Source organism: Enoplosus armatus, chromosome 20 (assembly GCF_043641665.1).
Source record: "Enoplosus armatus isolate fEnoArm2 chromosome 20, fEnoArm2.hap1, whole genome shotgun sequence".
In the NCBI taxonomy this organism is placed as follows: Eukaryota; Metazoa; Chordata; class Actinopteri; order Centrarchiformes; family Enoplosidae; genus Enoplosus; species Enoplosus armatus.
Genome location: NC_092199.1, coordinates 9,907,741 through 9,922,282, shown reverse-complemented (window position 1 = coordinate 9,922,282; position 14,542 = coordinate 9,907,741). Strand labels below are relative to the sequence as shown.

Here is a 14,542-nt window from a genome sequence, read left to right as displayed (position 1 = left end):
TACCAAACCCAAAGATTTTGTCCTGATAACGGTTCAAAGCCTTTTTGTAAGAGATAGATACAAATATTAAAAAAACATTCAGAATTTGTGGAAATATGCGGTACCTGTCACCTCAGTGTGACAATGCAAAAAACATCCAGTAGCACGACGTCCCAACACTGCAGAACCTCTTAATGTGGTAGGCCACTAAAAACATTTTCCCTCTCCGTAGTTCATTGCACAACATTGTTAGCAAACCACAAATTACGAGCCATGTTTTGCTCTTTTTTTGTCGAAACATTAGCCTGTGGGGTAGGGTGGCTTCATTTACATTACAGACTTTGACTTTAAAACATCACTTCGTAGCCAAGACTCGACTTCGTCCCACCTGAATAAAATTAGAACAAAAGAACAAAGAAAACAAAGCATGTTAAACGAAAAATAAGGAGCCAATAGTGCTGACAGAGTTGAGCTCAGACACAGGCGCTTTAAACACTGTTGAATATTTGTATTTTTATTGTGATCTTGGTATATGACAAATCCACCAATTCTCATCCATTAAAAATTCAAGTAAATAGACAAAATGTTCACTTGACAGCCACATCATAACACGGATGGTGGATGTTAAAGGGTATACTGCACATCTTATGGAAACAACAGCATGCTGAAGATGAAACAGTCAGCAAACACACACGTCATATTCTGTGGATATAATGAATACACCAAGACATGATTTGACAAAGTTCCAAATCATCAGCTTTTGTCCACATTCATGAAAACTCGCAAAATAAAAGGCATCAAAAGTGTTGCAGAATAACATGAAGACTACACTGAATATTTTACACATAAAGTAAAACATTTCTTTTACGTATCTAAATAAGTTTGAGTAAAGTTAGGGCAGTAGAGAGCTTATCCTCTCACATACTGAAATAAATAAAAAGAAGAAACACTTAAAACTACTTACAGGAAATGAAACATAACAATAACAACAACAACAACAAAAACAGATGATTGCCAACCAGGGCTTCACATTAAAATAAATAACATCCAAACACACATTTGTCTCAGGTTCAGCACGTTAAGAAATGTTACATTCAGAAATGAGGTCTACAGGTTAGAAAGAAGGAAAACAAGGAACACAGCTCTGCCTGAACGATGTTATGATTATAGATATACAATTGAACAGAAAACATCCCTTTCTGTTTAAAGTTATATATATTATAGTTCACATCAGCTGATGTCACTTTTATCCAGCATGGTAGTTGTAAGTAATCACCAGTTTAGGAAATATGATCGTCTTGTGTTTCAATAATCACAACAAAAGCTGGAATGGATGAAAGGATTACAGTGACTACTGAACCTACCGGCCTAATTATCACTGACGTAGAGTTGTGGTTTCTCGGATCACAGTCTAACCTACCTTCACTACCATTAAGGATCGTCCTGCTGTCTTGCCACTGAAAGAAGATAACGTTTGTGTGTGAATGTTTTTTAATTTAAACCATTTAAAAGAGAAGTGACAGAGCGTCACTATTGCACTAAAATTCAAACGTCATTACTTGGCACTGAGCAAAGTTTCACTTCGAGACAAATGTTAAAAGTGAAAAGGACAAACAGTCCATTTCTTTTTGTGAAGTGTGGCTTCATTTGCCTTTAAAATCAAAGTCAAACATATTAAATAACATTATACTTGGTGTCTTAACATGGAGCGTTCACCGTCTGCAGGTTTATGGTTTAAGGTTTTATGTTGTATCATTTCTTCTTAACCGTAGTGGGTTCAGAACACTTTAAGTTACACATTAATGATGATTTTCTTTAGATTTGATACATATACTGACATAAAACATGTTGCTGTAGATTTAAAAATGGTCAGCATGACTAGACTAGAGGGAAGATCTACGTATTAACAACTCAAATGCCAAATAAAACAAAACTATGTTCTAAAGAGAGAAAATAATTTAAAAAAACAACTATGGAAATGTTACACATCGAGATGAGCAGTAAGTAGAAATAAAGAAAAGCCAATTAATACTAGTCATCTATAAAGATACTGCATTCAAAATCAAGGACAGTAAATGTCGGCCAATAAACTGAATGCAATTCATTCTGTTGTTAATATCTTTGTGGGGGCTCGGACTACGTGCCCGTTTCGGTTTGACAAAGAGTTATATAAACAATCCAAACACTTATCTTGTGCTTTCCTCAAAACTAAATTGACAACTGGGCTGAAATTCAAAGCAATAAATACGATGATCATAATAATAATAATAATTTCCACCATCTCATAACAATCAAGTCTCTCTGTCATTTATCAGACAGCGACACAGAATCACTGAAGATGACAGCAAAAGGAAAAAACAAATGTGCAAAGTGCTGCTTGAAGAAGACTTGAAGGCTGTTTCTCTAAAGGATCTTAGTGCTGAAAACATCATTGTTCCACTCCTTGAGTCCTACTCACATTGGGGTGAGCCAATGGTTAGAGCTGAGTATTGAATCTCAATATTTTCAAAAACTATCAAGGACCGAAACCTGGAATCAAATGTCTGATCAGATTTGTAATCGTATTTCTTTGACCGGATCATTTTGGATTCAAATCATAATAATAATAATAAAATAATAATTGAACTGTTGAAGTAGTTTTGGTAATGATACTGACACTCGTCTATCATATCAGTATTTCACAGGTAGCGTTCCTCAATGAAAAGGACTATAAATACATCTTTTCTATTTTTAAAAATATTAATTTATTCATTGTTGGCAAGATATGATGTTGACATGATTATTACTGAACAATGACAGAACTAAAATCCTTGAGAAACGAGCCACAGATCCTCCTCAGAGATACAGCTACAAAATTACCTAAAAGTTAAAGGCAGTGCTGCAACATTTTAAGGCAACACAGAAGAGCAACTTTATATTGCACCCCTACACTGTCTTAAAGTGCTGTTCATGTGTTGCCACCTTTAGGGCAGAGACAGTAGTGTCCAAGAAATCGCCTAAAGCGCTGCTGCTTCCATTACAGAGTATCTGAATAGGTCGTGTCACTGCCCATAGTGTGCGCTTACAGTACTGTGAAACTGGAACAGTAAGAAAAGAACCAAACAAGCCAGCTTGTCAGCCTCCTTCACAGTGCCCTCAGCCAACAGAGCTCATACCTGAGCAAGAGAGAGAGAAGAATACTGTTTCAGCCCTCGTACTCTCCTGCATCTCTCCCTTCATTTCTCCAAGCAGATCTCCCTCCGTCTGCTGTGTGATGCCAGAAAAGGGAAGTAGTTTATCAACTTAGAACCAAATACAGGATAGTCATCCAAAAGCAAATTGCAGCCTGTGTTAGGACACAGGACATCGGATCTACGGCAGAACTACATCTGAACTGTGGTTCACTGAACTAATTCGATCCAGACGTCATTTTACTTATCTTAATTTATCTATAATTTTTAGAAGATAAAAAACTGGCACGTCTAAAAGAAAATTCTTCCTTTTTTTTTTCTAAAAGCAGATTTCATCCTTTTAATGTGACCCAGGGAAGTGTTCCTTTTTTTTTTGACAAACTCCTGCTATGTATCGGTAAGAGCAGTTGCCTTTCTGTGTCCCTGATCACATACCTGATGACAGCTGCCCCTGGTACTCTGGACTCTCTGTGGAGCCGCACTACAACCAATAAAGCAAGAAGAGCCAGAGCTCCCCGCCCACACTGGGTGGGAATCTCCAATCAAAACATCTGACTGGGTGAAACTGCTGTTATTCAACCGAGCGAAGGGACTGAACTCCGGTCACCTAACCTAATCCTCCACTGGCTCAACTGACACAGGGCAGGATCAGACTCCTTCAGGACTTCAAGTGGAGCATATCCCAGAATTCCACAGTACGTAGGACCCTCTTCTTGGAGAATCCTCCGAAGATTAGACGTAGTCGACCCAAGTCTTCTTTCTCTCTCTCTCTCTCTGTCTCTGTGGATTTCATTTGTGGATCTTCCAGTTCCTGAGGAGGTGAAGCTTCCAGGCTGAGGGGCTCAGAGAGGAGGTGTGCAGGTGGACAGGTTGGAGTTGCCCCCTAAAGGAGGAAGAGGAAGAGGCCTGTAGGAACCTTCCTGCCCCCACCCTGCCCTCCGCCACCCACGCCTTCAGACCAGCAGCTGCAGACAGATACCCTGCAGAGGATCACAGATTAGGGCTTTAAAGGCAGCATCAAACTGGGGCATAAAAACACATCATTTAGTAATAAGCAAGACCATCTGTTAAATACAACGGATGAAATGTTGCTGGAAGTGAAGTGTTAGATTATATGAGGTGGACATAATAATGTAAACGACTCAGACTCTGAAGGACATTACTACACACAAGTCATACTGGGTTGCACACTAATAAAGACCATATATTACACTACATCAACCTAATTCAAACCCAAAAATGGAAAAAAATGACTTTGACTATCATTGTTTTTCCAGTTGTGAGAGGAAAAGTGAGAGTTTCATGCATTACCAGCACTTCAGAAGATTCCCCAAATTCAGCCCCAACTCTACTCAATTCTAGTTGAGTCACACGTCACAATCCAGATCAATTCTACACATAACCTGCTGGCACCATTAGTATTGAGAAGGGCGACACACAATGTGCGTGTTTTATGTATTTCAATTGTAAAAAAAAAAAAAAACAGACAAAAAGAAAGTAAGAAAAAGTTGTACAGAGTGGCCCCCTGTTGTGATGTTAGGTGTTAGAGACGGTACCTCTGTTGTCTTTCCATGCACAGACAGCAGGCAGAGTGTGAGCCTCACTCCTGGAGCTCTGTCAGAGCCACACAGCATGCAGCTCTATCATCCTTACTCTGGGCGGGACCGTCCACTCCTCCGCCAGTCGTCATGCTGCGGCTGCGACTGGTCAGCTTCTTCAGCTCGCTGGCGAAGGAAATTACCTTCTTTTTGTCTTCCCGCACCACCTGGAAGCAGAAGAAGAGGAGTCATGTTACTAAAATACATCAAGACAGAAATGTGCATGCTGTTTTTGAGTAGTTCTACTTCTTCATAATTTAGAAAGATAAAGGCTGACCAACCATATATTTATCCTTTTTGTGTACTCTCTCTTTTTTAAAGTGCTTCAATGTTTTTCTGTTTTGTTGACCTATTTCATGGTATCATTCTGTCTTAATGGTTTAAGAAGGACAACACGAAACAGACCTTATAAAACGCATTTAACCTTTATTCAACGAGGCAGCCCGTTTCAACACATTCTTATTCACAAACCAGTAAGCACCAAAGGCCCTCGAGTGTAAAAGGATGATTCATAAATAAAATAAATACTGGAAGACATACACCATATAAAAACATTAGAACAAGATAAGCAGACAAAACGTAAATCACAAACACAGCAGCAAAGCACACAAAACAGTTACAAACAAGGGAAGCAGCGACGAGTTAAAAGCACACACACAATCCATCACGCAGGTGTTAAAATATAAACAATGACGAGCACAAAACAACATGGATTCACTGAGATGTGAATGAACTGGATGTTAGAGGAAATTCTTACAAGTTAAAACTGTCAAGGTGTCAGTTAAGCAGTTTTAAGTTGGTGTCTTACAAAACTACAATAGCAGGAAAGTAAAAAAAGGCAGAAGTACAGAAACATGCTCAAAATGCACATAAAAACAATAAAAACAGGGAAAATTTAAACTCTCTAGTATTGAAAGTCAGCCCCCGTGTTTAGAGCTACCTGCTCTTTGAGTTTAAGAATGAACCGCCCGGCGCCCCGCCAGCGGCTCTGAGCTTGATAGACACACTCGTGGTCCAGCAGCACCCGCTGCAGAGGCTTGGCGGTAGAGGATTTCTTGGAGCCAGCGTCCTTGGTCACTTCCTCCATCAGGACGTAGTCACATGGATTGGGATTAGATAGGATACTGTAGGAATACTTGGCCTTTGACAAAGTCTGGCCAAGACAAAGAGTGTTGAGAGACAAGTTAAGCCACTTTAAGGTTAGTAAACTTAACAAAGTTACAGCAGCGTATTCTCTCCTCACCTGCTGTATGATGTCCTGAGCGGTGCTGTAGCGCGGGGCCTTGATCACAGTGTGAGGCTGTTCTGGTGAAACTTCATGGACCTGGACAAAGAACATATCTTCCTCTCCTCCTCCTCCTCCTCCCCCTCCTCCTCCTCCTCCTCCACCTCCCACAGTCACCTCCTGCTCTCCCTCCAGCACCGTGTTCCTCTCATTTAAGTTCTGCAAGAATAAAACCACACAGTAACGGTGAAAATATGTGGCAGAATCCAAGCTTTAAACTCAAATCTGAGGTTGAACTGAGTTATACAAGACAACCACAAGGGGGAGCCAGAGTCTAAATGATAGGTAAGTGTGTATCAAGTGCTTTGTGTTGTGATAATTTAAGTGGTAATGTAGTGGTAATTTAATAACAATTAAAGGGTAAACAGGTAATTTTAACAAACACATTCAGAGTAAATCAACAGATATGTTGAAAAATTGTTAATATCCACTCAGAGATCAGTTTAAGGGTAGGCGTGGTGTTCTCTGTGTACCTCCTCTCTGGTTTTGAGGCAGATCCTCCCCACATATCCCTCCTCAGTGTTCCAGCTGGAGACCAGTCTGACCACCTCCTCCTCGGGCGCTAGAGGACGCTGCTGAGCACAGCGCTTCACCTCGCTGCGCTCCTTCAACAGAGGAACCTTCTCCTCACACAGGAAGTACTCCGACGGGTTCCCTGCAGATGCTACAACCTATGAGGGGAGAAACGTAATAAGACAAAATCTCAGGCTGCAATCACATTATTCAAGCATCATAAATCTTTACTTAGTACTTTAAAAGTACTGACCGTGTCCAGCAGCTGTTTGGCGGTCGTCTGTTCTTTGACACAGAACACAGTGAAGGGCTCAGGACCAGGAGCTCCATACACCGTCACCCGGTGCTGCAGCGACGCACGTTTCTCCTCTGAGCTGAACAGCTGTGTAGAGAGCAGGAGTTTATGTAGCTTAAGAAGTAGGAGAATTTTCTCAACCCATAAAGGAACATTTAATCCTTCAGTTCACCAGAAAATAATCTAATTTGTAGATACATGTTTTTGTTTTTTTAAAGTAACTAAAGTTGTCAGACAAATGTAGTGGAGTAAAAAATATTTGCCTCTGAGATGTAGTGGAGTAACAAGTATTAAGTTGCATAAAATGGAAACACTTATTTGTACTTATCGAATTTGTAATTTAGTCTAACACTTAAGGAAATGCACTTGTACATTCCATCACTGGCATCCACTGAAGCTGATGCAGGTTTATTAATTTTTAAAAGGACAGTGGAGGTGCTGTATCAAATGTAACCCTACCCTAACCCCTGCAGTCCCACTAAGTGAGGAGATGATAAGTCTTACCAGAGATGAGCGAGTAGCGCCCCCTGTGAGACCTTCCTCTGTCCTGCGGCTGAAGATAAACAAGCTTGACACTTCGAGAGCTTGATTGTGTTGCGTCCTCAACTGGACGTGTCTGTAACCTGAAACACACACACACACAACAAGAACACACATTTTGACCACAAATAAAACGATGATGCTCTTACACTGAATGGGCAGTTAAGCTTCTCCTCATAGGTTGAGTTATGTTTTATTTTTGTATGTTTTCGTTTTGGCTTTGTGCTCTTGTGAAGAGCAACCTACACTGAGTAAGAAGATAACAAGGCACTTTAACCAGACACGTGACAAGACACAGGCCTCTGCCGGTGTTCAGAGCAGCTCAAATTAATGAAACAAACCATCGCTATTTACAGGTGCTCTTGCAGACAGCTTCGATCTATTCTTTCTCAAGGATTATACCTGCTGTGTCTGAGGCTCCTACCTGACTTGAGGGCCTTCAGCGGCAGAGTCCTCTGAGCGGTAGTCTGGGAACTGTTGTTCTCCACGACGGCGAAGCGCAGGAAGCACATCTCCTCAAAGTGTACGGTGAACTGGAAGTGTTCACTCCACATGGGGTTGAGGGTGTTGCGGTGGATGGGTTTGGTACGGAAGTGGCAGCTGTCGACAGGCATGCCCAGAACATCCACCTCGAGGCACGGGCTGCCAGCGCTGTTACCGGGACAAACGTTCTGACCAGAGACAATCTGAGAGAAAACAGGAGACAGAGGAGGCATTTTGATTAATGAGTAACAGTAATAGTCACACCATGTATGAGCAGCACTTGCAGTTAAGGGTTTTACACTCTCTGCTGTCACTAAATCAAAATTGTTTTCAGTTGAAGCAGGCAAGAGAAGCCAAATAACAGTCAGTGAAGGCACTCTGACCTGCCAACAAAGACTATTTCACCTTCTTTAAGGCTCTCTCTTCTCTCTTTTATGAGTGTGAGATCATCCCTCTGTTTATTCTGCTGCTTTTACCAGATCAGTGTTCATGTTGCCTCTGAGAGCACTGGAGCAGATGATCTGAACCTCACAGACGATCAGGAATGTCGGTGGATAAACAGTTCAAATGACTCCGAAACTTCACCATAATTAAAGGCAGCAACATTAACAACATTTCAACATTAGTAACATGATTTCATTGTGTCCTTCCTAACATGAATTCAAGCTGTAACGTCTCTTGTCTTTTCAGTGAGGATGTAAAGAAAATTTACAGTTTACGCACATTTGAAACCAGGTTTGGTGCAATAACGTTCAGGCTTGTGCAATGAGTGACACAAAGTGATGAAAAGCACAGACGGAACAATAAATAGAGTCAGTGGAGATATGGGGGGGGGGGGGGGGGGGTTCAGACAAAGTGTGGACATATTGCAATGCAGAGCTTTTATGAGGTCCTGTTCTCATTCACTGTTACATGGAATTAACTGGGTGGCCTTCATGACTGTCAAATAATACAAGCATATACAGATCACTTCACAATAAAACTGTCCAAACACAATGATGGACCTAATATGAGTACTTGTTTGAGTGTCCAGTTATTGCAGGTATATAATAAAGGATGGAAAGCAGGCCAAAGAAAGATTTCAGTGCCTGCAAGTCAGGGAACGAATTCATATCAAATATTCGGGACATTTCTTTTAAAAAAGATCTGTATTTACAATTTAGTTTTTGTCAAAACAAGCAACTACTGTATGTTATTTTACCTAATAACATTAATGTGAAGCACTCCTGAAAATGAAACTGATTGTATAAAAGAGGAAAGTCAGAAACTATACGAATAGGCAGGAAGCTAAAGGCGTGGATCAAAAGCAGTGAGGATGAAAGTGAAGAGAACAAACTATTAAGGATGAAGCAGTCTCCGTGACTCATCTTCCATTCTGCCTCGTATGTCATCTTTAACTCACAGTGAGGGAGTAGATGGCGGGGCTCATTTTCTCCACATCCCTTTCCATCGGACAGAACTGCTGATAGAGCGGACAGCTGCGGTCCCACAGCACCGCCGGCTTCAGGACGTAGCCACAGCCACCGTTGGCCTCAAATAAAGCAGTGTTCAACTGCATGGGCAGGTCTGGGAAGCAAAGATTGAGGCAATAATGTTAACAAGAACATAACTGCAGGGATATAGATCAACCAGACTGAAAGAGTGTTCTATAAACAGAACTTGCAAGTCTGAGTATATGTAAGTGTCTTCTTGCACACGACTGGGTGATCAAGTTTTGTAAACTCTGAGATTTGAGAGGCAGAGATGAGGAAAACATGAGGGGAGGAGTGAACTACAGAAGAGAAGAAAAGGAAGGGAGTAAGACGAGGATCAAAAGGGAATAAGACAGAGACATCAACCAAAAAAAGCAGGGCAGAATTAGGCTGTTATAACATTAAAAAAAAGAACATGTACATTTTGGTTGAATCTCAATTTGAGCCCCCAAGACACACTGAGATTTCAGACACTACAAACCCAACAGCTGAACCCCCAAAAGAGTCCCTTCTGTCAGCTGGTCCTGAGACTTACTGACCAAATAACACCCAACACTGTTCAACCTCAGACCGGCACTGCTTTCCACTAATCAGTAATCAGAGTAAACCAAATTACTAAATTAACAAAAGATGCCTGTCAGAGATACAAAGCAGAGACGGATCCTGACCAAATACAGACCCAGTGGCCACAGTCTAGCCATAGAAAGAAAGTCCTGGCAACCAACAAAGGAAAGAGTCTGTGGTCACTGCTCGACAGGTGAGGTAGAGACAGAGACGCACACAAAGTAACATAAAAAGACAGAGGAAGAAGAGAAGTAAGAGAAAAAGAATAAGACAAAGACAGACAGCGAGAGAGAGAGAGGAAGAGGATTAAGAAGAAATTGAGGGAAAAGGAGAGAAAAAGGAGCAGTGGATCATCTAAGGATCAACAATTCCTTAAAGAGAGATCATTTTATCTGTTGCTTTTCAAAGATATAACAGACTCCTCATATAGTCTCACCAAATTTAATCTGAAATCTTGGGCTTTTTCTCTGTGGAGAATGGGCAACATTGGCCCACCTAGAATTAAATCCGTTCAGCCAATTGCTTTGCAAATTTGTAAAAAGCAAGCGTTTGTTTGTGAGTGACACAAACTGCCAAATCCATAAAAAGTGATGTTCCTTTTGCATACAAAGAGAAAACAGCATCTCTCCTCACCATCAGTCTGATAGTTGAGCGCCACCAGCTGAATGCCGTGCAGCCAGAACAGCAGAGGATTGGGGTTCGTTGAGTCGATCCTGGTGGCTGCTGGGTACGTCCTGAGCAGCTGGCACACCGTGTGCTGGATCAGCTTCTGGGAGTAACGCCGGCACAGGCGCTTGGCGGCATTCTCGTTGACGGAGGAGATGTGGTAGCACTTGGGCGTGCGGATGATGGCGCTGAGAGAGGTGGAGGGGTTGAGGACGGGAGACGTCTGCTGCTCCTCCCAGCTCAGCCGCTCGGCGCCACCTAGAGGGAGGACAGAGAGACACTTAAAGGCTTCTTACTTTAAGGGATATGGTCCTACATGAAGACAAAAGTTAGACCAGCTCTGAGCACCAGTCAGGATTTATTCTAATTAAAATCTGATGACTCTTAACACATATCCTGTCTTGTGAATGTATTTTCCCCAAACTTAAAGTTTTATTGTTGCTTGTTGCTTATAAGTCTTGAATATTTAAGGTTGTAGAGTAAGATATTGAACCAAGTTTTCAAGTTCAGTTTTCAAACTGAATAATGACTTTTTCGGTACTTTGCAGCTCTCACTTCTTATTCTCCAAACATGGACTTCTAAAATGACAGACTTTCCTGGCAACAACAGAAAGAACTAAGTCAAGAATCAGATCATCACATCATCACATTTTGCACAACACAACAGCAAGAATTTTATCTTCTAAATCATGTGCAGGCTTGCATTATTTGGTTTATGTACAGCCATAAAAATACTCTTAATACTGTGACTCCTTTTGCTGTGAAGACAAGAAATTATCTTAATTTATAACATTTTTATTGCGTCATATTATAGCATATTTTGTGTGTTTTGAGTGTTTAGCTGCTTGTCCGATCAAATTCTCCACATTTAGTTGCACCCATTTCAATCTGCACCTTTGAATCTACTTATATGGATTACCATGTTTAAGTGGGAGTCCAGTACTGGCTTTCTTTTGCTGTTTACACACATTTTCAAACACACGTCCACCCACTCTTCATCAGCCACATTTACATTTTTCTAAATATCTCTGAAACAAAACAAAATAAAAATGGAACAAAAACACATCTATTAATATATCTTCCTTGACAACAATTACCACGCCTAGAACCCGCGTACCTTTCCCAGGGGTGCGGCTCTGGGTCGTGACCTCTCCTGTTGTGCTGCAGCGAGCAGGAGCTGTGCCAAATATGGACTTCCTGCTCTTTCCCCGGTCCTTCCCTCTGCCAGAGCCGGCCGGAGACAGCGTGGACAGGCCTGGTTTCCAACACACAAGAAGAGGCAGACAGTCAATAATGCAGCACAGACAGACTGGAGACACCACAGTCATGATATCAGTATCTCACTCAAAGTACAGAAATCATTTTCTCTAAATGCCGTCACTTTCTATCATAATGAGGAAGTTGCTCTTCTCCCTCCCAGGCATCACTCCAAGTGCAATTGTTTTAATGAGCACAGAAGTTTAGAGCTAATAGCACTGATTTTAAGTTATGTTTTAACAGTTAGCAAAAACATGTTTTTGTCCTGTAAAGTAATCCATAAGAGTTTGCCTTAAATCTGTGGGATTACATGGAATATGAAGCATTGAAGCAGATAGATGAAGCAGACAGATTCTTCCAATCTTCTTTACAGAAGTTTTGTTTGCTAATCGTAATAAATTTAATATCATTAAATTAATGATTTATTCATGTAAAAATACTGCTTATCTTGAGCTGTTTCTTATCTCTGTCTCCTCTCCAAAAAATATTTGAGGTGAGAAATGTGCCGTGCGTTTTCTGAATGTTGAGAACTTTTAAGGATGAGTTAGATGTTTGTAGGTAAGTTTTTAAAAGTAGCATGTTCGTCTGCAAACACTTCAGACAGCAGACAGCAGTAAACAGTCTGCTGTCTGTCTGAATTGGGCCACTTGCCCCGTCTTCTCTTTCTCAGATCTCTGGTTCCTGGAAACCGTGAAAACAAATAAAATACAGTGGAAACACAGGCAGGTTTTTATAAGGGCGAATGTCATGCAAAGAAAAGAGGACACAAGCAGAGAAGAGGTGGCTTGAGGGAGGAGAGAGGTTGATACTTAAGGGTGAAAAAGAATTGAGACAAATGGTAGCAAGGAATGAAGATAGATCCTAATAAAGTGGAAAAAGGAGAACTTTTATGAGAGTACGGAAAGCAAAGTCATGCTGAACTGCTGAGCAGAGAGCATTTTCATGTATTTGTATTTTCATCTCATTTTAACAATTTTTACACATCAGCTTATAGCAAGACTTTAAAACTTTAAGAAAGAGGGGGGAGACATGTGAGGACAATTTGAACCTGGGATACTAACTCAGCCACCAGGGCATCCCAAAAACATTTCCCTAATGTACAGTATACAACAACTCTGCTCTGGGACTGACAACACAATGAAGTAACCATATCTTTCCCATGGGGAGAAACGGATGCCTCAACTTAGTGGGTGTCCTGTGTGGGAGAGGGATGGAGTGTTACACTGGGATATTAAATGTCTTGCAATGAAAAATATCAAAAAAACATGGGAAAAGGTTTGACCTCTTAAATATAACATGGGAGTGGACTAGACAGAAGAAAATAGGGAAATAATGATGGCGTGTCAAAAGTAAAAAAGGAGAGGAACATACAGTAACACTCAGAAAAAGAAAAGTAAAGAAGAGAAAGAGCTGCGTGAGACAAAGAGACTGAATGATGAAATATTCTCTACCAGGGAATTTCACAGCCTGGCAATAGATGATGAGGTCGGACAGCTCCTGGGCAATCTGTCGACTCTCCTTCTTGTTCTGAGGAAGGTAAAACTCTTCGCCCAGCTCCATGTCAAACACCTACATGAGCAGGTAGACACAATACAATAAAAACATGGTTCTACTTGAAGAAACAGTGATGTACTGTTGGAGCAGGGGCTGAACTCCATAGATACACGGGCAGAAGAGAGTAGGAACTTATTTAACCTCCATGCCAGATTTCTATCAATATTTCACACTTTAAAGTAATCAGCAAATTGGATCTAAACATTTATTTTCTTTTTTAACCTATTTCTGTTGACAGATTTGTAGGACTTTGATGTAATCCACCAGTAAATAAAACCAAAAGAAACAACTTATAAGCCTGGGCTTCAATTGAAAGTGATTCTATATTAACACAATTATAGGTCAGTTTAATACTGCTAATACTTTAATACCTTTCCTTTGCTCTGCGTAGTGCTATCAGACTTCTTCATCCTCTTCGGTATTTCATCAACGGGGTGCTCTTCTTTGTCTGCTGAGCTCTTTCCCTCTGGTTTGTCATCCAGGATGTTATCTATTTTGAAAATACAGTGAGTTATTATATAGCTCCCAGGTGTTAACAGGTATACAGGATTACTGCATGTAGCACACATCCGCAGGAAACGTTTCGTGGGTGACTGCATATTAAAATGCTTTGAGTGTGACAGGTTGAGATACCAATCAAGCAAGTGTCACCCCAAACATACCTCTCTTCATGGCTTAATCCTTCTTAAGGACATATTTCTTAATGAATGGAATTCCTGCACACCATCTCCAATCCAATGTTTTATGTAAAGCTGCATAGCAAATCCAACAAAATCAAAATATTGCATTGAAGTTGGTGTGACAGTTGCTCCTGATATACTGTATGTTAAATCACCAGTAAGACATATATCAGAAGAAGTTTTTTTCAAGAGTGGGAGTTGGGCTTTTATTGCTGCTTCCTTACTTACTTACCACCTCACCTGTAGTATGGTTCTGGCAACTTACATAGTCTAATGAACGGGGATCACAAGCATGTTTAGTGTCTAAAGTCCACATAAAATGAATTATAATACTCTACAGTAGTTCTGCATTTCATTCAGAGATTAGATAGGCCTTTTAGAGGACTGCAGGTGGGAACAATTACAGTATAATTATAAAGGGAAACGCAGTTTTCTATCTCCCTTACTACTTACAAAACCCATGAGAATACTCCCAAGCCAAACCCT

General features: G+C 40.8%; 1 protein-coding gene across 1 annotated transcript in view; it reads right to left on the bottom strand.

The window, feature by feature from the left end:
- Nucleotides 1-477: 477 nt before the first annotated feature.
- The window catches only part of plce1 (phospholipase C, epsilon 1), a 67,920-nt gene continuing 53,855 nt past the window's right edge, over nt 478-14,542 (bottom strand). Inside the window, exons 34-46 of the mRNA XM_070926845.1 lie at nt 13,748-13,866; nt 13,274-13,391; nt 11,683-11,820; nt 10,533-10,823; nt 9,266-9,429; nt 7,805-8,066; nt 7,345-7,463; nt 6,799-6,927; nt 6,506-6,703; nt 5,991-6,191; nt 5,688-5,900; nt 4,803-4,914; nt 478-4,129 (exon numbers count right to left, since the gene is read on the bottom strand). Coding sequence (XP_070782946.1) covers nt 3,939-4,129; nt 4,803-4,914; nt 5,688-5,900; nt 5,991-6,191; nt 6,506-6,703; nt 6,799-6,927; nt 7,345-7,463; nt 7,805-8,066; nt 9,266-9,429; nt 10,533-10,823; nt 11,683-11,820; nt 13,274-13,391; nt 13,748-13,866 — 2,255 coding nt within the window. The 3' untranslated portion in view covers nt 478-3,938. The remainder of the gene's footprint in view (nt 4,130-4,802; nt 4,915-5,687; nt 5,901-5,990; nt 6,192-6,505; nt 6,704-6,798; nt 6,928-7,344; nt 7,464-7,804; nt 8,067-9,265; nt 9,430-10,532; nt 10,824-11,682; nt 11,821-13,273; nt 13,392-13,747; nt 13,867-14,542) is intronic.